This window comes from Macaca mulatta, chromosome 8, assembly GCF_049350105.2.
Source record: "Macaca mulatta isolate MMU2019108-1 chromosome 8, T2T-MMU8v2.0, whole genome shotgun sequence".
NCBI classification, from domain to species: domain Eukaryota; kingdom Metazoa; phylum Chordata; class Mammalia; order Primates; family Cercopithecidae; genus Macaca; species Macaca mulatta.
The window spans coordinates 25155067-25179975 of record NC_133413.1 but is presented as its reverse complement, the minus strand read 5'-3'; the positions used below and the strand labels follow the sequence as shown (position 1 = coordinate 25179975).

Below are 24909 nucleotides of genomic sequence, written 5' to 3'. Positions count from 1 at the left end.
CCGGGTTCAAGCAAGTCTACTGTTTCAGCCTTCCGAGTAGCTGTGATTACAGGCACAAAAAAGTCACCATGCCCGGCTAGTGTTTCTATTTTTAATAGAAATTTCACCGTGTTGGTCAGGCTGGTCTTCAACTCCTAATCTCAGGCAGTCCACCCGCCTTGGCCTCCCAAAGTGCTGGGATTATAGGTGTGAGCCACCATGCCCAGCCTAGTCTGGCATTTTAGTAGAGTCCTCCTTAAGAAAGACTAACATAACCCCATACAATGTCTCCAATGGTAAGGATTTTGAAAGGCAGATAATTTCGAAGGAGCCTGTCCTTAAAATCACAGTATGTCAGTGGCCACCGTTAGCTTCTCAATGCTGTCCTTGGGTCACAGGGTTTTCTAGTGTATAAATTATCCAAACGAGTAATTTCTTACAGCAACAGATTGTCAAAAAAAAGACACTGATGCGCGAGTCATGTGAGAGTCAGAAACATTGGTTCTGCTCTCCTCTCTGCCTCCAGGGGGTCTTGACCAAGTCACTCAACCTCTCTGGGTTCCAGGCTCTTAACTGTAAAAGAAGGTGATTGGGGCTAGACAGTAGAGTCCCTTTGGCTCTAATCTTCTAAGGCTTCATAGTTTGTTCCATTAACAGTAGCTGAATCCAGGTGGAGGAGGGGACCTAGGCGGGTGCTGGACCAAGAAGGATTCTGTGTTAAGATGTAGAACTTCGAGTTCTAAGCTTGTTTTACTTGATAAATGAAATTGAGTAGAAGTTTCTAGGACTCTTGTTTTTAAAAATCTTTTAAAGTGGCTGGATTGGCCGGTCACTTCCTATCTCTGGGCCACAGCGCATTCACGTGTATACAAGGCGAAAGAAAGGATGGAACCCGGGATTCCCAAGGTCTCTTCCAGCTCTCAAGTGCAAAGTTCTGTGTCTTCAAAGCAGTTTATTGCTAAACCAGAGAGCTAAGAGAGCTTAGCCTTGAGCTAAGTGTAGGTCATGGGGTCAATCTCAGGAACAGTCCTCACTTTATTTCTTCTCATAACCATTGCGTGTGTTGGGGAGGGATGGGGCAGTCTGTCTCCCCCAACATACGCTCTAACATATGCCATTGACAGGCAAGAATGAAATCCTGGCTCTACTTCTCACGAATTAGGTGATCTCAAGAGAGACTGAATAAGTGTGGGCCTCCGTTTCCCCATCTGTGAAACAGGGAGAGTTACCAGCAAAGGTGTAAATGTCAAGAGTTGAGCAACAACGCCTAGTCCTTACTAGGTTTTCAACCGCTATTTTCCATAACCGTTAGGAGCGCTAAGGAAAGATAAACTGCGGTGTCCTAAGTACGCTGCGGCTCGCTGACAACCAGACGAGCACCACGCCACAGTACTGGGTGCCTCCGTGCCACCACTTCCACATTCCTCGCGCACTGCGCGGAGGCACGCCCACGCGGATCCACGAAACAACCCAGCGCTCGGACGCCAATCATCCCGGATCAGGCTCCGCCCCCCCGGTGCTCAACGCGCCCGTCGGCGTGCGCGCTCCCGCCACCAGCGTGCGCGCTCCTGGCGCAGGCGGTGACGCGTCGCCGGCGGGTGCCGGGTGGGGGTGCGGCTCCAGGAAGGGAGCGCGGCCTCCAGGAAGCCGGCTGGCCGTGATGCTGCCAGTTGGTGGTCCCCCGCTCCCGGGGTCCCCGGCCAGCCAAGCAGGTAAGGCCGCCTTCCGGGCGCGAGTGAGGGAAGGGCGGGCGGCCGAAGGGGCCGGCAACGGCGGGTGGGTTGGAGTGCGGTGGCCGGCGGCTCGGCGAGCGGGCCGCGGACGAGCCTCTCTGCCTCAGGCCCCAACAGCCGCCCTCTTAGCCCCGCGGACAGATTCCCGCCGCCCCTGCTGCGCGGTCACATCCGGGCGCCCCGGGACCAGCGCCTGTGAGCCGTGGCGGCCGGCGCTCCCCCAGCCCCCGGCAGGGGACATCTGGCGGTCGCGCGCCTCGGTTGACCGCTCGGGATCCCCCCCTCGAATGGGCGGAGCTTGGCCGGGCAGCACGGATGCTGCACCGGGGACCTAGCCGGCCCTGCCTGCCGCTTTAAATGACATTCGCGCGTCTTGTCGTTTTCGGTTTGCTTTGCTTTGCTTTGCTTTTGCCAGATTTCATGTTAGATTTCTTCTTGGGAAAATGGAGCTCATTGGGCAGTAAAGAGATAATACACAGCATTGTTTCTGAACTTGAGTAATGCGCGGACCCCTTTTAAAGGGACAATTCTCTCATGGTCTAGAATATGTCCCAGAACCCTTAGGGTGCTCCAGACCCCAGTTAGATGTACCCTGGTGCAGAGCGTTTTCAGAGAACGTTTATCACGAAGGAAACCAAAGAGATCCTTTATAATTCAGGAACTTTCAGGCTAGAAGGTAAACTACAGGTAATGGAAGAATTCTAAATTAGAGACTCAAAGCCCAGGTTAATTTCACATTGCGCTGTCTGTTGTCTTCTGCTTTTTGTGATGAAAATACCAAATTATCCAGCTTTAGAGAGGCCTAGAAGAGTTATATTATTTGTGTTATATATTTGATGTTTTTGTGTCAGATTTGTTAATTCTGTTTGACATATTAGAATTATAAAATGGAATACTAATTTGTATAGTTTAGTCGTTTATTTCTGTGTTTACCTTAACATTGATTTATCTCTTGTAGTTGTTGCATATTGAATCTATGGCTTATATTCTTCTCCTCTAGTAGGAAATGTGTGACCGAGGCCCTTGAGGGTGTAGTCTAGGAAGGAGACAAAAATGAACATTTATGTAAGGATTTATATTCTCTACGTATTTACTCAGCATGTTTACTTAAAATAGAATACCCATGAATAAAGAGACGATTCCAATTGTGAGAAAACCTCAGGATGTGTAACAGGTTAAATCTTGACAAAGAAAAATGTTGACTTGTGCTTTGAAAGAAGTGTAATGTTGAGAGGAGGACAGGCTGCCTTGGAGGAAGTGCTGTTAGTAAGTGCCTGAGGCAGGCATGGGGACAGCTTGTGTGGGAGAGAAGAGAGAGAACTGCCGCACTAGAGCAGAGAGATGGTATCTGGGACTGATGAGAGGATAGGTTGGTGAGATAAGGTGGACCAGTTGATGGATAAAAGGTTTCAGGTGCCACACAGGAAACTTATTGTTGATCCTTGTGCTTCCAGAAGGTTCTTAGCTGGTCATATTTTGAAGGCCTTGTTTTACAAAGAGTTGCCTGCAAAATGTGCAAAATGTGGCGTGCACAGTGAAGGCAGAAGATGGGTGAGTCGCCAAGAGATCTGTCTTGAGATAGTGATGCCTGCTATGGTCATCTTAGATATGAGGGATATCTGAGGAAGAATCGACGGGCTTGGAGAATGATAGAATATGTCAACACAGGAAGTGGGAATCAAAGCTGAGAACCAGGTAATCCAGGTCAATGGGGATTGGTGATACCCATCTTAGACCTGGAGAATTTGGAGGGTGGTATTAGTTTACATCAGAAGATTTCAGCCCCAGACTTGGACTGAGTTTGCGGTAACAGGGCTTCAATGAGCTTGGAATGTGGAACTGGAACTTGAGGAAAGTCAGAGTTAATGCAGGAAAAGTGACCAGAAAAAGACTAAAATGGCAACCAGAATTTTGCAAATGAATAGAGAGGGAGAAAGAGGTTAAGACTTTATACTGACAAATAAAATTGAAATGGTTAAGATAAATATTGAAGAACATACAGATCGTAAATAGCAACTACGTACGTTTCTTCTTAAAGAATAAATCAAGTTGTCTTCATGTATCTGTTGTCACAGCTGAGTAATGGTGCCACCCTGCCACCTAGCAGCCTTCACATCAGCCTCTCACTCTCAGAAAGCAAAACGCTGCTGGAATGGTTGAGAGCAAATTTAATTTTTCCAGGTTCTCTTGAATGCTTTGATAGTCAAATCATTCTTTTCTGAAGTACCCTTCCCTATGGTACCTTTGCTTATTCAGAAGCCGAGCTCTCCCAGAGGCTGACTTCTCTGTGATTTTGTTTGCCTGTGATTTGAGTTCACTAACATCTGTTTCCTTGCATCTTGCGTTTTTTCACCAGTGGAACCATTTCCCTTTGTGATTGATTTGCGTTGTTTTTGTCGTTGTCTGTAGAACTGTCAGTGAGAGACTGACAAAGACATTGACACCTGACCATGGGCTTTATTCCAATAAAGAATGATCAGCCAAGCAGGGCCCCCCTAGCTGAAATCATGAGAGTTAATGCATCTCTCTGGTGATAGGTCTAACACAATTTAGGCCTTTTTAAAACATGTCAGTTTTGGCCGGGCGCGGTGACTCAAGCGGGTAATCCCAGCACTTTGGGAGGCCGAGACGGGCGGATCACAAGGTCAGGGGATCGAGACCATCCTGGCTGACACGGTGAAACCCCGTCTCTACTAAAAAATACAAAAAAACTAGCCGGGTGAGGTGGCGGGCGCCTGTAGTCCCAGCTACTCAGGAGGCTGAGGCAGGAGAAGGGCGTAAACCCGGGAGGCGGAGCTTGCAGTGAGCTGAGATCCGGCCACTGCACTCCTGCCCGGGCGACAGAGCGGGGCGACAGAGCGAGACTCCGTCTCAAAAAAAAAAAAAAATGTCAGTTTTATGTGGTGGTACTGAATTTGCCTCCCAGAGCCCTGGTGCGAAGATTCTTAACTAGAAGGACAATTGGAGTTTACATTTGAAGATCAAATTACCATATTGTTAACTTTTAGGCAATAATCTGTTGTACTTTTGTCCTGAGTAAAAATTATAGTGCTTCAGCAGTTATAAGCTGTCCTGTTTTCTCTGCTTTTAAACACAAGTTTTGTAACTTAAAATATCTGTTTATCCTTTTGATCAAAATCATCACATATCTCAAAAGAAAAAAAAAAAAAAGTCCTGAGACAAACCTCAGATGACACAAAGTTTCCTAAGTGTGCTGTGATCCTTCTCGCGGTCACCTTCCTCTTCGAAGTGTGTTCTCACCCCATCCAGAATTGACCGCCCACCTCCAGAAATCTTTTCCTGCTAAAGCTAGCCTTCGCTGTGCTCTTCTCTGAGCTCTTATAACAAGAATACGAGTAATTTAACATTGCCTTGAATTAGTAGCTTGGTTATTTTCTGGGTATTAGTATTTTCTCTGTAGCCATCTGCAAACTCCTTGAAATTTGGAGTTGGGTTTGTTACTCCTCATATCACCTTTGTAGTCCTGATTTTCTTCCCCAAGGACCAGTTTGCCTTTAACTGTGACTTGAAGCTGCTAACTAAAACTTTCTTTTCTTTGGTTCTCAGTTCAGCTATCACACAGCTCTCACTGATTTTTTTTTTTTTTTTAGTGTTTGGATTGGAATTCCTGTGTCCTGATAGGCTTTTAAGATAGGCTTTTTCAGTATGTTCAGAAAAGTATTTGATCCTGGAAACAAGGTTTCATCAGTCAAAGGTAGCTTGTTAAAAATCGTTATTTCTTCTGATGATAAAATTAATATATGTCCTTTGAAAAATATAGGCAAGACTAGGGAAGAAAATAAAGATGATACCTGATCTCATTGCCCAGAAATAACTAAGCACTGTTAACATTTTGGTTTCTTTCCTAACATTTTATCCCCCCCAAGCATGGTGACATTTTTTCACTTAATATATCATGAACATCTTTTTCATGTCAATAAATAGATCTGTATCATCACCTTTAATAGTCACATTGTATTCCACTGCATAAATGTACCCCACAGTGGACATTAGTAACAGTGTTTTGCTGTTACACACAATACTATGATGAACATCCTATAGATATTTTAGTGAATTTACCCCATGACTTCCTAAAGATGAATTTCTGGAAGTGTGATGGGTAGAGCAGAGGGTCGGCACGCGTAAATGTTTGTGTCACCCCAGTACCCCCAGAATGTTAGTGATGTGCCTGTCCAGAGTCTCACAGTCTTCCCCGTCCCCTGTTAGCCAAGTATCACCAGGCCTTCATGACTGCCAATCTGATAGCTGTTTTTATTTCTATTTATCTGAATACTGGTAATTCTATTTTATCAGCCATTTCAATGAGATCATTTCAATAATCTCACATTGTCTTTGCTTATTTTTCTATTCAGTCTGTCTCTTATTTCTTTATGAGAACTTTGGATATGTAAAAGTTATTTACTCTTTGTCACGCACGTTGCAAGTACTTTTCCCAAGTTGTGTGTATTCGTACCGAGGAGGGAATTTTTTTTTTTTTAAAGCACATAGAAGTTTTAAACTTGTGTAACTATTTTATAAAAACATTAAAATCCATTTAAAGATCTAGATCACTGATTTTTTTTTTCCTTTTTACTTTTTGTGTAAACTTTTAAATCACAGACATTGTTTGTCCTAAATTTGGGGTACAGGGTACAATATGGAAACCATATTAAAACTTGAACTAAAGTGATTTTTTCCCTTTGTCAGGTAGGCAGTATTCATACTTTTTACTGTCTAATATCTTTGTGTGTATGTTTTATTTCCTCCACTGCATTATAGATTCTTTAAGGTCTGGGCCTGTATCTAATTCATCTTTGTGTCTCCCATTTCCAGCCATTTGTGAAACCTGCAAGAGTTACCCATGATTTGTATGGCAGGCACTGGTCACTGGGGAACCAGAAGAATAAGAGGCTGTCCCTGCCCTAGTGGGACTTGTCATGTAATGAGGAAGCCAACCACAAGTGTAATACTTTATCCCACTGCTGTGATAAGCAAATACTCTGGGGATGTGAGGATTAGGGAAACTCACCCAGGACTCATGCTTGGTTTGTGTCAGGACTGATTCTTAGTAATGCAACTGACGACCCAAGGGAGAGGTTCATTCTGCGAATGCCAAGGAATGAGAGGCATTTCAGTGATCTGTAGCTTGTGTTTCGTGTGGCTGGAGCCTAGGGTACATAGGAGGGGTCTGTCAGGATGAGACAGAAGATGGGCCCCAGATCAGTACTTTGCAAAGAGCTTTCTGCGATGATGTCAGTGCTTTATGTCTGGACTGACTAATGCAGAAGCTGTATGTGGCAGTTGAGCACTTCAAAGGTGGCTAGTACAACTGAGGAACTCAATTTTTAATTTTATTTAATTTTAATAACTTTTAATAACCACACGTGGCAAGTGGCTACTTTTATTTAATTTTAATTGGCTAATTTTATTTAATTTTAATTACTTTAAATAACCACTTGTGGCAAGTGGCTACTTAGTGGAGAGCACCGCACTAGATCATGAGGGATCTCTTTTATACCCTAAGGAGTGAGAGAGAAAAGTTGGGGGATGGGGAGGTATGATTCCCTGTTTGTTTTGGAAAGGTCACTCTAGTATAGAGGTTCTTAACCCTTTTGGGTCCCAGAACTCTAAAACTTGACTTCTTGCCAGGCCCTTTCCTGGGGTCTGCAAAGCTGCAACTAGCACTCAGCTGAGCAGACCAAAACCTGGGCCTGGGGGAGCTCCCATTCTGGAGGAAGAGACAAAAAAGAGAAACGTAACACACGCATTATGTTAGAGGATGCGTGTAACATACACATAATACATAATCGACGAGGGTGAGTCGATTCTCACGCTTGCATCCCACCTCCCCTCCCAGGAGCTGTGTGACCTTAGACAAGTTACTTAGCCTCTCTGCCTCATCCATAGAGTATTGTGATAATAGTGTCTGTCTTGTAAGTTGTTAGGAGGATGAAGTTAGTACTTGTGCAATGTGTGAAGCAAGGGCTGGCACGTAATGAGCACTGTGTAAGCGTTTAATAAATAAATGCTGAGGAGAAAAGATCAAGCAGGGAAGGGAGTTGGTGGGGAGGGGGTAGGCATTACAGTTATTGATCGGGTGACCAGGAAAGTCCTCCTTGAGAAGGTGACATTTGGGTAAAGACCTGACGGGAATGAAAAAGTGAGCCATACAGATTACTCCCTAGCAGTTGGGGGGGCAACAAGTTGAGAGATCCTGAGACCAGAGAGTGCCTGGCATTTTTGAAGACCGCTCGGCACATCAGTGTGACTGCAATGCAGTGTTAAAGGAGAGAGTAGGCCGGGCGCAGTGGCTCACGCCTGTAATCCCAGCACTTTGGGAGGCCGAGGCGGGCGGATCACGAGGTCAGGAGATCGAGACCATCCTGGCTAACACGGTGAAACCCTGTCTCTACTAAAAATGCAAAAAATTAGCCGGGCGAGGCGGCGGGCGCCTGTAGTCCCAGCTACTCGGGAGGCTGAGGCAGGAGAATGGCGTGAACCCGGGAGGCGGAGCTTGCAGTGAGCCGAGATCGGCCATTGCACTCCAGCCTGGGCGACTAAGCGAGACTCTGTCTCAAAAAAATAAATAAATAAATAAAGGAGAGAGTAGACGATGAGGTTAGAGCCTTAACAGGTGTCAGATCCTCTACGACTTTGTAGGTTGCAGTCTTTGGTGGATTTTGAGTGCAGAAGTAATCTGATCAGGGTTCTGAGCAAGGGGTGGGAGTGTGGAGCTATCAATTTCCGAGAAAGTATCTGTGCCGGAGGGTGTTGGAGGCAGCATTGTGGGGCCACTGGTTGAGACTGCCGATAGAAGACTAGTTAGTCTGCTCTTTTGATAGAGCAGGCAAGAGATAAGAGCCTGATCTCAGGAGAAGGTGATAACGAAAGGGATTTTAGATAAGCTGAGGTTAAAGAAATTAAAGGAATCGGTAAGAAATTACATTTGGGGCCAGGCGCAGTGGCTCACGCCGGTAGTCCCAGCACTTTGGGAGGCTGAGGCGGTCGGATCACAGGGTCAGGAGTTCGAGACCAGCCTGGCCCACATGGCGAAACCCCATCTCTACTAAAAATACAAAAATTAGCTGGGCGTGGTGGCAGGCACCTGTAATCCCAGCTACTCAGGATTACAGGAGAATCGCTCGAACGCGGGAGGCGGAGGTTGCAGTGAGCTGAGGTGGTGCCATTGCACTCCACCAGCCTGGGTGACAAGAACAAGACAACATCTCAAAAAAAAAAGAAAGGAAAAAAAGAAATTACATTTGGAAGGTGAAGGAAGAGGGATCACACTTGAGTCTGGTTTCTGATTTGTGTAGCTCTGTGGGATCAAGATTGAGACTGCAGGGGCAGAGCAGATTAGGAGAAAAAGGGGTGAAGACTGCAGTTGTTAGGGGTGCAGTTTTAGAATTTTCTCATGGTTCTATGCAACATTCAGATAGAGACGGCTCATAGGCTGTTTAAGATGTGTAGAAGAGAAGCCTGGGGTGGAGAAAGAAAAATTTGAGTTACCTGATCATTGAAGCCTCAGTAATGATTGTATTAGAAGAGAATGAGGCTAGACAGAGAGCCTGGAAACATAAGAGTAGTCGGAGCTGGCAGAAAACAACACTTAAAGGATCCTGAGCAGCAGTTACTCCAGAGCTCAGAAGCAGACCAGACGAGACAGCTGTCTTGAGAGCTCAGGCAGCTTTGTGAGACCGAGGAAAGATAGAGACTGCTTGTCCTTTGGCTTCAGCAGATTGGAAGGAGGCCCTGGCTGACGGCCTCTGTCTGCTCTGCAGTTTGAGGCCTGGAGGCTGGAGGAGGAGTGATAATGGTGGAGTCAGAGAACTAACTAGGGACACAGTGCCTTGCACAGTACTTTGTATATAAAAGGGAAGTCTAATAGACATTTATCAAGTGAATGGACATTTCAGGTTCACATTCAATTTATTCTGCCTGTCTCCTACCTCCACCCCAAATCTCCCTTGTACCATAAGGTATTTATGGCGTATTTGATATCCTGATATTTTGGGATCACTTTTGGTTAGAGAGCACTAACTAGTACCAGACGATTATCATCTCTTTTGATTTAGGTCTATATTGGACAGTATGAAATTAACTTAGAAGTGTGTTGCTCAGAATAAACCCTTCCAACAGCTTCAGTGCGAGGATCATGTATGTATAGATTATATGTGGCTGGATTTAAGCACACACTTAAAGAACGTAGACGTTTTCTTTGATGATGCTATCTTTGTGATTTGTCTCACTTCCTGGAACAGGAGGGCTCTAACTCCGTGAGGACCCCAGCATTATTTCTATAATTGTTTGTGAGAAGGACTGAATCCCAGAGCATTGCCTTGTTGCTGACCTTTCAGTATGGGGAGGTGAGTGATGGGCCTAATCACCATGAAACGTGAAATCTTGGTGACACAAAAACAGATCTGGAGAGGAAAAAAAAATCCAAATTGCAAGTGAAAAATGTGAAGTTGTGCTGTGCTTCTGTTTAATACCTTTTTTCTTCCAGGACCCAGTGAGGTATTTTAATGCATGAAGCACTCTTCAAGGTGAATAATAAAGAAATTAAGTGTAAAATAATAAAATTTATCCCAAAGGCAGTGCAGCTTTTTTAAAACCAAATCATATTTCTGGAATGAGCCTCTCATTCTTGACATAAACTGAGGGGAAAAGTTCCTGATTATTTGCAGAAATGTCTTGTAGGAATATTTCTAAAAGCACAGGACATAGAAAACTCATTTATTGATTTTGTTATGGGGGTGTTGTTAAAATGCTGTTTTCTCCCATTCCTCGAGTCATCTGGGAGAGGTTTGCCTTGAACTTCAGTGTTAAGCAAATGTGCTCCTCCTGAGCTATTTGTGTATTTCTGATGTAATGGGCAGTGAGCTCAGTCGCATTTGCAGCAGGCCCACCTTACAACATGCCTTTCTCCACACTACGTTCCCGTTTAGTCTCATCATCCTCATACCCTATTTCATGATCAATTTATAGATTTATGTTACTGAACTTATTCTTGTAAGCTGTCTCTAATTCTGTATTTATTTTGGAACAAAGCAGGGTAAAATAAAAAATCTACACGATACTGTCAAGAAAAGGGGAAAACACAGAAGTGTCATAACCATCAGGGCCAATTCTCATTTAGATGGTTTTATGATAATGGGTTGTGTAGCTGTTGTGTAGCACATGCAAGATGCCGGTATACAGATACCTACAGATAGGGAAATTCAGGTAGCTCAAGCCAAATATCTTATTTTAGGATCACTTTAGGTGAAGGAAGCTTCATTGGAGCAGATTCCTTTAAAATCTTTTTCTTTCTACTTTCAGGATTGGCATCTCCTGTCTTTTTCCTGCTTCTTGGCATTTTAGCATATCTCCAGTAGGGTGTCCTCGAATTCTGAATACCAATTTACGCCAGATTATTGTCATTAGTGTCCTGGCTGCTGCTGTTTCACTTTTATATTTTTCTGTTGTCATAATCCGAAATAAGTATGGGCGACTAACCAGAGACAAGAAATTTCAAAGGTAAGGGATAAAAACATTTGCCTTCTAGACCAGAAGCCATACCTTCTGTCTTACCTGTTTTGGGCTGCTGGAACGGAATTCCATAGACTGGGTGGCTTATCAACAACAGCAATTTGTTTCTCACTGTTCTAGAGGTTGGGAAATCCACGATCAAGGTGCCATAGGTTTTGTGTGTGGTGAGGGCCTGATTCCTTGTTCTGAGATGAGGAGGTCTTCTTGCTGTGTCCTCACATGATGGAAAGGGGCGAGGAGGCTCCCTGAGGTTTCTGCCCTCATGAACTAATCACCCCCCTGAGACCCCACCTCCTAATAGCATCACATTGGTGATTAGGTCTCCAGCATACGAATTTTGGGGGTCCACAAACATTCAGACCATAACAATCATTTCGAGACTTCACGACGTTTGACTTTAGGTTGGAATTTAAGGAACTGTAGGAACTAGATTCTGTACCATATACATCATGGCATGAACAGTTAAACCATTTGAAGCTAGTTAACTGCTAACTACCAAATCCATATCATAAGAGGCCCTGGAATAATTATTTATGCATAAGCGTCTCCTGTAACATATTTTAAGCTGATTTTTGAGTTGGCAGTTTAGAAGTAGAATTTTGCATTTTGGAATTTGTTTGAACTTCTGTAAAGAGGTGTGTGTCTGATTTAGATGATCTTTATCATTATCACTTGTTTTCTTTCGACTCTTCAATTATTCGACAGTTGTGTTAACGTTATAATGAGGCTGCTACATAGCTTAGAAATTATGACTTGGTGTTCGTTGCATTTTTTCTGTTAGACATAAGATGATATTCTCTGTATAAATCAAAGCGTACGTGTGTTTCTATCTAAGGTACCTGGCACGAGTTACCGACATTGAAGCTACAGACACCAATAACCCCAGTGTGAACTACGGGATTGTGGTGGACTGTGGCAGCAGTGGCTCTCGAGTATTTGTCTATTGCTGGCCAAGGCATAATGGCAATCCACGTGATCTGTTGGATATCAGGCAAATGAGGGATAAAAACCGAAAGCCAGTGGTCATGAAGATAAAACCGGGTATGTAAATGAGAATATCTGCCTGGTAACCAGGGTGCGTCCCGTCATTCTCCGTGGCGTCTTTCATATCGTTCTCTTTCTGCACCCTCATAGCCCTGAGTCAAATCTCACACCGGGACCTGATGGGTCTCCTTGTTTCACTTTCTTTTCCCTTTTCTGTCTATTTTGCATAGGGTGACTAACACCTTGATAAAACATCCAAACAGACATGTCTTTTTGTCTCCTGTAGCATTTTAATAGTGCCTTACTCATAGTATCTACTTAGATGGTTGCTGGTTGGCCTTAACTATGGAGAGTTTTTTTCCTATTTAGTAGTCATTGGTCTCTATCGTTAATGACAAAGTAATTTCAGATAACTCATGAAAATCTATAATATGTTGGCATATATTTTTCATTTTTAAAAATTGCTGGCCAAATATAGTTCTAGTCATCTAGATTGTTTGGTGAGTGTGACCACAGAACTTAGAGCTAATAATAATTATGTATAGTTTTTAAAGATACTATAATTTCTAAGCCAGTGTGACATGTAAAAGTTTAGATTTGGCTTCCTTATTAGGTAATTTATGTCAATGGTGCTCTTTTTTCTGTGTCATCACCATTTCCATGGACAGCAGCTTCTGTCAGGAGCATTTAGAATGGGAGATACTGGGAGTGCCTTGAATCAGGCTTTTTATGTCTTGATAGTTGATCACTGATTTCAAACAGTGGACCACTGATCTTAATAGAGATGCAGCACTTTTATTTCATCTTTCTAATGTATTAAAGTAGTAAAATATCAAATGCAAACAATCCAGGAAATTTATCTTGTAAATTATTAGAGAATATCGATAAATAATAATTTTATAGTTTATTATCCCCATTTCAGAAATAAAATTTAAAAGGATGTTCAGTTTAATGTGAGAAAAATGCATATCCTCATAGAAGAGTCTCCAACCATGTAGAATGGTGACCCCTTGAGTCCTCATTCTTCATGGAATAATTCAGACCCCACCTCCTCCTTCAGGCAGCCCTCAACAAGTTGATTATCCTTTGATGTGTGGGCAGCTAGGAACCAGCATATTACTCAGAAAATCTAAAGTCTGTACCTCACTTTTCAGGTTAAAGAGAGAACCTACTTTATGTCTATATACCAGCATTATTTTATCAGAGTACATTTCCGTGTAATTTTTTAGTGAGTGTCTTTTAAGTTTAGTTGTATGTATTTCTACCCCTTAAATTTTTATGTATCCCTAATCTAGAAACATTTTTAGTTAAATTAATATTGATCAAATAAAAAATTTATGAGAAAACTATAAAAATAAAGCATTTTGCATTTCATCTAGCTTCACATACCAGGTCCCATCAGTGACTAAACAGGTCTCATGGAATAAGATGAAAACTTCCATGCCTTGGAGTTGTTTAGAACAAAGGGTCAACTACATTATCATCCTAGAGTATATACGAAAATCTCATTAAAATCAGGCTTAACATGGGTCTGTCTTGCACTATACAAAGTGTATGAAATGGAAGTCAAAATACTTTTTTATTGCACTACTCTGTCCTCAAGCATGGATTTCCATGTATAGCATTGCAGCAAAGCTCTAGAAATTTCCTTCATAGGGTCTGGCTAGTTTAGGACTTTGACTGCATTGAAATTGAATTGTATGTGGCGTCAAAAGACTTATAGTTTAGTTCATTTTTTGCTAATTCCTTTGATGAATCACTTAATCTTTGTGGGTTTCTAATTTTCTAATGTGTGAAATAAGGAATTTTTAGACTTCTAAAGTGCCCCTCATTTTTAATATTGTAGGCTAAATGACATCTAGAAATATTCATTGATGTATTCATTCATCAGATACATGCTGGGCACCTGCCATTTGCTAGGCACTGTGTTAGGTGCTGGGAGTATAAGTTTGAATAGACGCATTTTGTGCCCTTAAGAAGCTTTCAGTTGTAATGAGACAGGCAAGTAAATAGGTAATTTTGATACGGTGTAATGAATGTACATCTAGCAAAAGGAAGTAAGCATGGAATTTAACAAGAGTCATCTTCAGGGTTCTGTTAGGGTGACTTCCATGGAGGCTGGAGCCCAGTGGGTATGCAGGAGTTAACCAGGTGAAAAGGGACAGGGAGGTGGATGGAGAAGACTCTTCCTGGTGGTGGAGTTTGAGCAAGGCCCTAAGGCCACAGTAAGGTGCACCGTGGAAATGTTAGTTCAGTGTAGCTGAAGGCGACAGAAGAAACATGAGAAGAGATAAGGGTGGGTGAGTTATGCAGAGCAGGATGTGCTGTTCTGGAGTTGAGCCTTATCTGGAGGGCACTGAACCACAAAAGAATTGGAAGCCTGAAGAGGCATCATTTGGGTCGGGAATGGTGGGGAGATGGTCAGGATCAGAGGGTGGGATGTGCTGTGGCAGGCTGGCAGAAGGTGTGTCCAAAGGGATGAGGAGTAAAGTCATGTGAGAGGCACCAAGGAGAGGGCATCTATGAAACCCAGGTTGTGTGTTAGGATGAGGGAAAGGGACTTCATTGAAGACCCTGGCTTGGGCCACTGGGTGCCCAGCACTGATAACCTCGGAGGGAGGTAACCGGCGGTGAGACCAGGTTTGTAGCGAAAGTTGAATTCAGATTTTGCCATGATGTGTTGGGGGTGGCTGCAAGGACACGCACGGGCAGTGTCTGGTGGACAGTTACCCCACGCTCACCTGGAGGCTAATGAGCGCTGCATGGCCAGTGACACAGTTAGGAGTTCGTGGCATGCTGATGGTGATAGCGGCCTCAGGAGGTACTGAGCTCACCTGGCGAGATGGGCAGCACATTTCTTGAGGGCGGGCAAGAGCCCATCCGCATGGCAGTGACACACAGCAGATGCTCAGTCAGGTCTGTGTGCTTTGATGAAGAAGAAAAGGACATAGCACTGAATAGTGCCACCAACGTTTAAGTAAGGTCTGCAGAAGAAGTTGCTAGAGGGATAGGAAAAACTAAGAAAGTATAATATGTAGCATGATTTCCCTAAAACTAGCACTTTGAAGAAGCATCGCATGTTATAGCTAAAATATCTGCTTCTTAACTAAAGTATCCTGTTTCTCTAGGCATTTCAGAATTTGCTACCTCTCCAGAGAAAGTCAGTGATTACATTTCTCCACTTTTGAACTTTGCTGCAGAGCATGTGCCACGGGCAAAACACAAAGAGACGCCTCTCTACATTCTCTGCACGGCTGGAATGAGAATCCTCCCTGAAAGGTGATCCTCCACAGAAGGGCAAGGGCGAGGGTGGGCTCCTGGAGGGGAGAAGGGGTGTTCTCCTCCCCCCTCCTCCTCCTCTCCATCATCATCGTCATCGTCAAAAGGAAAACATTCAAAATTCTTTCTTCAAATCTGGAATAGTATCAGAACTCTTCCTTTAGCCAGAATCTACCAAATAGTCTTTAATTGACTTAGGACTATAGTCAACTGTAAAGTTGTCATTTTTAAAAATCTCATCTATTTTATGTAGTTAAGGAATGCTTGCAGTTGCAGTTTTACATCTAGATATCACATAATTCCCACAACTTGTTCATTTTGGAAATTCATTCCTAATATCTTTCCAACGAATTTCTTTGTTTTTAAAATTAACTGTTTCATACAAGATATACCAGAGCCCTGGTTTGTTTTTTGTTTTTGTTTTTTTGTTTTGTTTTGTTTTTTCTTTTCTAAACAGAAGATATCAAGCTGTAATCTTTTGATTTGTAAATGTTTTTGTTGCCTGACAGCCAGCAGAAAGCTATTCTGGAAGACCTTCTGACCGATATTCCCGTGCACTTTGACTTTCTGTTTTCTGACTCTCATGCAGAAGTAATTTCTGGGAAACAAGAAGGTTGGTATATTGGTCTTCAGTTTAAAATTTGGGACGCTATTCCTTTAAATCCTCCCCATTTTCACCAGCGTACCCTTTGTTACAGTCATATTATCTTAACATTTGGGAAATAATGGACTTGAAATATTACAATTTTTAAATAACTAAACCAGTTTCTTACATGACTAGTCTTTGTTGCCCAGACATTAAGCCATTGAAAAATAACTATTTGTCTTCACCACATGTAGGGACATAGCTTGATGTAAACTCACTTTGATAGAAAAGGCTTGTGTGTCTTGCCTCAGTTGTGTGGCTTCCTGGGACTTTGATCATTATTAAGCTGTTGGAGCTTCTTCTCAACTTTGATACACTGAGAAATATCAAATCTTTGTTCTATTTTCAAAGAAATGATTCTCCTTGAGAATGAAATGTCAAGTCAATGGAATTATTTGGGGTATAGCTTGCTAGAAATGTATACCAAAAAGTATTTCAAAAGTCATGTGTCATTTCAGCGTTAATACTTCCTATGTGAAAGACACTGTAGAAAATACAAAAATGGGGTGAAATTTACACATTGCCATTCAGCTGCTTACAAACAAATGAGCTATACAATTAGCTGTTCTATGAGGGTTTTAGGTACCAGAAAAAAGATAGGAAAAAATACCACAGGCGTTCTTAAGAGGGAGGCATTTTTTTTTCCAGCTAGGGCCATGTTGGAGAAAGTGACATCTGAACTGCACCCCAAGGGAGGGGATAGTTCTTAATAGAATGTGCCAGAGCATGGGAAGGGTGGGGCTCTGAGGGAGGGGCAGGAAGCACATGCCAGGCAGAAGAAAGGACTTGACTCAGGACAGGTTGGAAAGAGGGCACTGTAGACAAAGAAACACAAATGTTTTAGTGTGGGTGGTGGGCCTTCTGGAAGGAGTGGCGGGAATGTTAGCGATTGGCTGGCTCTTGAATTATCAGTCCAGGAATTTGGACTTCTTTCTGTAGAGGAGTCCAATGCAGAGAGTAGAGCAGGTGGCAACAGGAATAGGGGCAGAGATGGATTAGATGGGCTACCCCCCATCTGTAATGGTTCGAATCAAGGTGGCAATGAAAACCAGGTGTAGGGAATGTGAAACTAGAATCAGACTTGTCAGCTGAGTGAATGGAGGGATAAAGGAAAAAGTAGAAGATACTTTGAAATTTTTTTTCGTTTTTTTGTTTTGTTTTGTTTTGTTTTTTTGAGATGGAGTTTCGCTCTTTCGCCAGGCTAGAGTGCAATGGCGCGATCTTGACTTACCGCAACCTCCACCTCCCAGGTTCAAGCGATTGTCCTGCCTCAGCCTCCTGAGTAGCTGGGACTACAGGCGCCCGCCACCACGCCCAGCTAATTTTTATGTTTTCGGTAGAGACGGGGTTTCACCTTGTTGGCCAGGATAGTCTCAATCTCTTGACCTCATGATCCACCTGCCTCGGCCTCCCAAAGTGCTGGGATTACAGGCATGAGCCACCATGCCCAGCCAATACCTTGATGTAAAACTTGACAAGTTTAACATCATAAAAGTGAAAATTCCAGTATTTTGAAACAACTCATAAATTTCTAAAGAAAACTAGCACCTAGCGTATTGTATTTTCAACCTACGTAGGTGGTATAACTATAAGCATTAAAGTTGAGAGTTCTTGGAAAGCCATTTGGAGTAATAAAAACATCAGTAGCAAGGTGTTATTTCAGATGACTTTACAGGTTATCAGGGAGTGAAATAAATGAGACGTTTGTACAGACTGCACTGATAAGAGTTACACAAAATGTTTTAAAACTTTTTCTTCTCTTCACCCTGTAAAATGTCTGTAGGTGTGTATGCTTGGATTGGCATTAATTTTGTCCTTGGACGATTTGAGCATATTGAAGATGGTAAGTGTCGTGTTTCCAGCAAATGTATCTAGTTGGAAATTGGTGCTTTTCTGTTTAATCCAAAGGCTGAAAAAAGAGCTAAGCTTTGTGACACGTCTAAGCGTGTAGGAGTAGAATGAGAGGAGCTGCAGTTGAACATAATTCAACTTGATTTTAGTTGGGAGGAGTGAACTGGGTTTGCCTGAATATGCTTGAAATAGACCATGAAAAGAAGGTGACTCTTCAGAAGAGCCCAGTTCTCTGGATTAGTTCTGTTCCCATGAACGCTTTCTGTTCTTTCCAGATGATGAGGCAGTTGTGGAAGTTAACATTCCTGGAAGTGAAAGCAGTGAAGCCATTGTCCGTAAAAGGACAGCGGGCATTCTCGACATGGGCGGCGTGTCGACTCAGATAGCGTACGAAGTCCCCAAAACTGTAAGCTTTGCGTCCTCACAGCAGGTCATTATCTGTACAAATTTCCTTCTGTTTGGTTTGGTTTTCATTTAACATGTGTCCATCGTTCTTGTTTTGTTTTCTGAGTCTGAACACATCTTTACTGTGCTTGCTGAGGTGCCGCCTCTCAACCCAGGAGAAAGGAGACAGGAGGAACAAGGCAGACCTCAGCTGAGCCGCTTGTGTGTGTTCATTGAAATCAGCTGGTTTGTTTTCTGACCGTAGTTTTTCTTTGGTATATACGCAGTCGCATGCTTGAGTTTCTGTTTCTGTTTTCTCTTCAGTCACGTCTTTTCTCAACAGATTTTATAAAATGTCACATAATAATATCTGATTTTTTAAGTTAGAATTGGGGGAAATTCTTTTTTTTTAATGGTTCAGACTTTGAGCTTCCTTGGGGAGGATTGAGGTTTGTATCCACTGCTTCCACATCTTTCGACTGGGGGTTTCCCCGAACTGTTCTCCACCCTGTTCTGTGCCCTCTCAGTTGCTGCCTGGGCAACCTTGTGTGGAGAACCCGGCACAGTTTCCGGATGTATTTCTGAATTGCTACACGTCTTTATTACTCCATTTGTGTTCAGCTGTAGATTAACACCAAAGCCTAGCTTCCTGCATTTTCCCCTCAAAGGTGGGAGGCAGCATAGTGTGGCGCGGAGGGGAGGGTTCAAAGTGAGACCGTGGAGCTAGACAGGCCTGGGTTTCTTCATCATCCTCCTCCTCACTAGTTGTGGGACCTTATGCGAGTCATGTACCTTTAAGCTGGTTTCTTCATCTATAAATGTGAATGAAAGTACCTACAACATGGTGTTGTAAGAAGGTTTAAATGAGATAATGCATCCAGTGTATCTGTGCACTGCCAGGCAGCTAGTATGTTCTCAATAAATGTTACTGACATCTTTATTAAGCTTCTTGGAAAAATACTTTGTAAATTCAAGTATTAGAATTTGTGTTTCCTACCTCCCATTCCAGACATGCCTCTAGAGACGGTTATGCTCTTTGTAAAAAATCACGTTTTCCCTTCTCAATATAAAGTAAAAAAAATACATAGAAATAATGTTTGGAACAAATACTGAAAAATCAAGATTAAGAATTTCCCATGGATTCATCATCTAAAAAAGCCCTTGTTAGCCTTTTAATGAATTGCTTTTCTTTTTTTTTTCTACTCATAGTTTTAAAAAATATGGTTGTGATCGTCTTAGTTTATGTGATTTTTGTCCTTTATTTAACACTGCATGAGCATGTTCCTCTGTAAGCTATTGATTACTGTAATTAACCTTCCCTTGCTAGTATATATTTAGATGACATCTAGTTTTTTCTGCCATAGAATGACAAAGGACATATTTGCATATAGAAACATTTCCATGTTTAGGTTTATTTCCACAGCATAGGATTACATAAATAAATAATGTCAGAGGGTATGAACTGTTTGGCTCACTTCCTCTTTCAAAAAGTTGTAACAGTATCACAAATTTGCAGCCCATCTGAAATTTCCTGAATCAGAATTGTCATATTGAATTATGAAGGATGCTTAGAAGGGTCTTTGGGAAGTGCAGAAGCAGATGTTTTTGTTCCTCTTAGATGAGACTGTTTTTAGACCCTTGTTTTTAGTAGGAGGTTAAAGTAGCTTAAGCTATTAAAGTTTGTTATGCTTATGTTTGCAGGAAGAAGTAGCTAAAAACTTGTTAGCTGAATTTAACTTGGGATGTGATGTTCACCAAACTGAGCATGTGTATCGAGTCTATGTGGCCACCTTTCTTGGGTTTGGTGGCAATGCTGCTCGACAGAGATACGAAGACAGAATATTTGCCAACACCATTCAAAAGAACAGGTAAAGCACCTTTCACTCCTTGGCAGTCACTTGCAAACCGAGGTCTCCCCTCCTAAAAAACAGACCCAGGCAAAGCAGGAAGAACTCAATTAGCAAAAGTGTGTTGCACTGTTAGCTTTTTATTCCCCCACTAGCTGAGCAGGGAGAAGAGATGAAAGCACACCAGGGTCCTGCCTTCGGCCCTGTGTCCCACGTGCCCTGAAGGAGGTGCGTGCGTGCTGTCTCTCTCTCACCCGCATCTCAACTGATGGATTAGAAATTTCACCATCAGACTATAGAATAGTTTGGAGCCCTGAGTGATGCTACTCATGATGCAGAGTCCTTGGAAAAGCCAGTATCTGGAGCACTTCTGGTGTCCTGGAGGCCTCAGGTAGTGTGTTGTCTTGTTGTTGCTGAGGAGATTGAAATATGTGATGTTCTGGAGACTGTGTGGATGAACCAGCCTGTGCAGCTAGTTAGTGGATAAAAACCATCGTGAAGGGAATTAGTCGAGAGAAATAAATTATCTAGAAGAGTCAGAGTTAGTGGCTTTTAAATTTAGCAATGAAGCTTTAAAAAATGAGTGTATGTAGAATTGTGCTATAGAAAATATATAAAACAAAACAGCACTCTATTGGTTTAAATTGACTTTATAAGTGTAAGTATATAGCAATTATTTATTTGAAATTTGTAAGAACAGAAAAGCTATTTGGATGAATACAAAAAATCTGACTCTGGGGTTATGTAAGCTATCCTATTTATTACTGTGTTTTATTTGTTTGTTTATTTTGATGAAACAATTTTGAGGAGAAAGAATCCTGATTCATTGAGCTAAGAGATTGTATACTTCATTGATTAATCTTAGTAAACCTGTGAAGGCCTGAACTTGAAAAAAGACCAAGTTGGAGCTGTTCAGTACATTTACCACAAAGTCATGTGTGTAAATAGGAAAAGCAATAAAAACCTTTTCCTATGTCTGAATAGTTTTAATTATAAAATTGATAGTCCCATGGTTTTGTATTTTTAATTGGTATTTGGCATATCTTGGTATAATCATTTTTATAGTAGTCTTAAACTAGAAATATTTTATAAACAACATTTGAAATATATTTTTTCCGAAACCTTAATTTTTACTCATTGGTTTTAATGTCAGAAAGCTTTATATAATGGATAGTTTAGTAATACTTCTTAATTTAGATATAGGACAACTAAAAATAATAGCATGAAATATATATTTGACTACTCTTTGACTTTTATAATAATTACAAATGTTTCATATATCATGAATTGAGCATTGAAATACACATTTATCTGTTTGCCATTTGTAGTGGTGGTTAATTTTTTTTAATTAAGTGAACATTTTTATGGCAAAGACCTTAATTTATTACATTCAACTGCATGATGAGTAACCCTGATCTGAGGAATGCACAACTTGTGAGTGAAGTGAAAAGTGAAAACTTGACTGTTGGTGATGAATATTGAATTCTGACCATGCTTAACTCTACCAGTTCAATACCTGTCAGGCCCCTGTGATTTCACAGTATCCAACACCAACATCACTTGACATTTCGTGAGCTCCTCTCTGTTTCTTACTGCTTTAAGGCGTGCACACACAATAGGATGACAGGTGTTCACTCCCAGAAATTTCATTAGCAAGTAATAAACCTAGTGCCTTTCAGTTAACAAAACTAATGTTTATTTTCTACAGGGCTTCTCAGAGCCCATCATGCAATAGAAACTGCTGTCTGCTGCATTTGGGACCCATAGCTGATCAAGAAAAAAAATAAGTTGAAACAGAATCATAAAAATAGAGCCAGGCCTTAAACATTCTGTCTTAACTTCTGTATTCATTCGCTAATCCTTTGCTCCGAACCAAGGTCTGTTTTTAGACTCCATCCTTTCTTCGGCATGCACTGCACCCCTCATTGAGATACCAGTTTGTCTTTGTTTAAAGAACACTGAGTTCTTAAAGGAGATTTGCAAAGCAATTTGATACCAAATCCTTTTAGACGTTTGCTAATTTTTCCCAGTTTTAAAAATCTTGCCCACACCTGGTTTGATAATTTTCTAGTAACTTGACCTTAGTTTTCTAAAGCATCTAACCTGCTATGCCCAGGACCAGATCTTGTCACAGTCACGTTCCTTCCATCTGTATTAGGTAAAATCACAAGCACTAGTGGCAAAAATGGGGCTGGCAACAGCACAGTTGCCTTGTGCCCAGCAACTGGGAACGTCAGGCCCAGTTGCCAGGAGCATCAGGTAATCGGATAGGTCATCTAACTGGCCTCTGGTAGCCTGTCTGCTGCAGACAAATTTGTATCCTGACTCTCCAAGAAAGTCTTAAGTGTGTATTTTCCTAACTAATTATCTCGGAACCCTTTTCTGTTCCACAGACACCGTCCTGCAGGTCTCATGTCCCACAGAGCGTATTTTGAGAAACACTGGTTTGCAGCCACTTCTTGAAAACACAGTTTTCTGTAGGACTCACGATAAAGTTTTTTGTTTTGCCATAGGCTCCTGGGTAAACAGACTGGTCTGACTCCTGATATGCCGTACCTGGACCCCTGCCTACCCCTAGATATTAAAGATGAAATCCAGCAAAATGGACAAACCATATACCTACGAGGGACTGGAGACTTTGACCTGTGTCGAGAGACTATCCAGCCTTTCATGAATAAAACAAACGAGACCCAGACTTCGCTCAATGGGGTCTACCAGCCCCCAATTCACTTCCAGAACAGTGAATTCTATGGCTTTTCCGAATTCTACTACTGCACCGAGGATGTGTTACGAATGGGGGGAGACTACAATGCTGCTAAATTTACTAAAGCTGCAAAGGTACCCTTGAGAGACGCCATCTGCTCCGCATGCTTTTGAGAGACCAGCGTGGACGGTGATGGGTTGTGTCCTCACTTCACACTGGCAGGGAAGGATGGAGTGTGGAAGGCTGCACTGCAGCATGTTGGAATCCTGTTCTCTTTGCTTGGAGGGAGGTTGAATAGTCACAGCAGAAGTAAAAAATGTACTGTAAGCTGACTTCTGCCCACCACTCCATTAGCTACCCTGGTCATCAGTTACCTCCAAATTACAGTGTTTTATGTCATTTTTATGCTTTGCTGCTATCTGACAATTCTCCTACTAGCCTTCCCGCTCCCTGACCTGCCAGGACACTCCTGTTCTTGTGTTCTCTCTGCCTTCCTGACACACCTTAAACTTAGGTGATGCCAGACTTCCACACTTAGCCCCTCACCTTCAGGTTCTTGGATGGTCTCATCCATGCTCAGGGTTTGCTGCTGCCTCTCAGGAAGAGGCTCCAATCCTGACCCCTGCCCAGTTGCCTGCTAGATTCCACAGCTCCAGACAAACCCACCATTTTCTCTCCATTCTGTTCCTGTTGTTCTCTCTTAGTTAATGGCATCACCAACCATCCAGTCCCCCTCCCTGCAGCCTAGGAGTCATGGACTTCTCCCTCTAACCAATTCATGTCTCTGTACACCCCAGTGTAATCAGTCACAAATGTAATATTTTATCTCCCAAGTGTTCCTCAAACCCATCTTGAAGCACAGAGCACTGTATGCTGTAATCATGTCAAACAGCTGGCTTCCCTCGTGCTCTCCACGACGTCTCCTCTGTGTCCATGTTCATGTTCCTGAAGCGCCTATGCTGAGCCCTTTCTCAAGGCCAAGTGCTTCTTCCTTGAGCTCCCTGTCACCCAGGCCCATCTCCCACATCTCTCAGCAGTGTCTTCATCCTTTAAATAGAGGTCGGGATGGTAGCCACCTCGAGGAGTTAAGTATTACACTGAGAAGATGCACTTACACAATGCTCAATAAAAGTTACTAATATTATAACAAATAACTTCAGGAAATAGTGGGATCTCTTTCCCTTCTGTTAAAGACAAAAGCCTTTTGTTTTGATTTTCCCAGTAGCTTGTACTGTGTCCTCCGCAGGTACAGGATTTAGTTTGAAGTAGCTAAAATACTGCTTCACTTTTCCAAAAATGTATGTCTGTACCATGCAGTCATGGAGGGAGAAACTAAACAGTTTTGGAGAGGTTGGTTGTGTACAGCAAAGCTCTCTTTAACAATACCTGGACAAAATTTTAAGGCAAAGCATTGTGTTTGCAAATCAGTAAGTATTCCCTGAGTGTTTGCGTATATCTTGCATTTATTGTATGTTAAGCTTGTGTGTTTCCTAATGGGAAGGATATGCTTGTTACAAATATAAATTTGGTAAACCATTTTTAAAGTGAGAATTTTAATAAGCCTTTAGTAGTGATTTATTTTGGTAAATTTGTTTTCAGGATTATTGTGCAACAAAGTGGTCCATTTTGCGGGAACGCTTTGACCGAGGACTGTACGCCTCTCATGCTGACCTCCACAGGCTTAAGTAAGTACTAGAAGATCAAGCCCAGGGCACTCTTTAAGAACCATAATTCAGTGTTGGCCCCACTGGCTGGCCACACCCTGGCCTCAATCCAGCTTCTCCTCACTCACTGTTCTTCCCATCTACCCTGGACCCCTTTCAAACGGGACAAATACTTGTGCCCAGACATATTCCATATCTTTTTTGTTTTAGTCACTTTTACTGTCTCTTCCGTCTGAAATTCCCATGTTCATACCTTTGCTTGTTCAAGTCCTGCCCAGACATCAGAGTCCAGTCAGAGGCTGTCCCT

General features: G+C 42.4%; 1 protein-coding gene across 12 annotated transcripts in view; it reads left to right on the top strand.

The window, feature by feature from the left end:
* The first annotated feature begins 1531 nt into the window (after window positions 1–1531).
* ENTPD4 (ectonucleoside triphosphate diphosphohydrolase 4) overlaps window positions 1532–24909 on the top strand; it is a 29295-nt gene continuing 5917 nt past the window's right edge. The window contains exons 1-12 of one of the 12 annotated variants that reach the window (XM_077942727.1): window positions 1532–1691; window positions 9974–10078; window positions 10219–10258; window positions 11034–11231; window positions 12079–12284; window positions 15356–15506; window positions 16016–16119; window positions 17936–17995; window positions 18279–18409; window positions 20089–20255; window positions 22748–23072; window positions 24538–24623. In XM_077942727.1, coding sequence (XP_077798853.1) covers window positions 10242–10258; window positions 11034–11231; window positions 12079–12284; window positions 15356–15506; window positions 16016–16119; window positions 17936–17995; window positions 18279–18409; window positions 20089–20255; window positions 22748–23072; window positions 24538–24623 — 1445 coding nt within the window. In that variant the 5' untranslated portion in view covers window positions 1532–1691; window positions 9974–10078; window positions 10219–10241. 12 annotated transcript variants of the gene reach the window in all.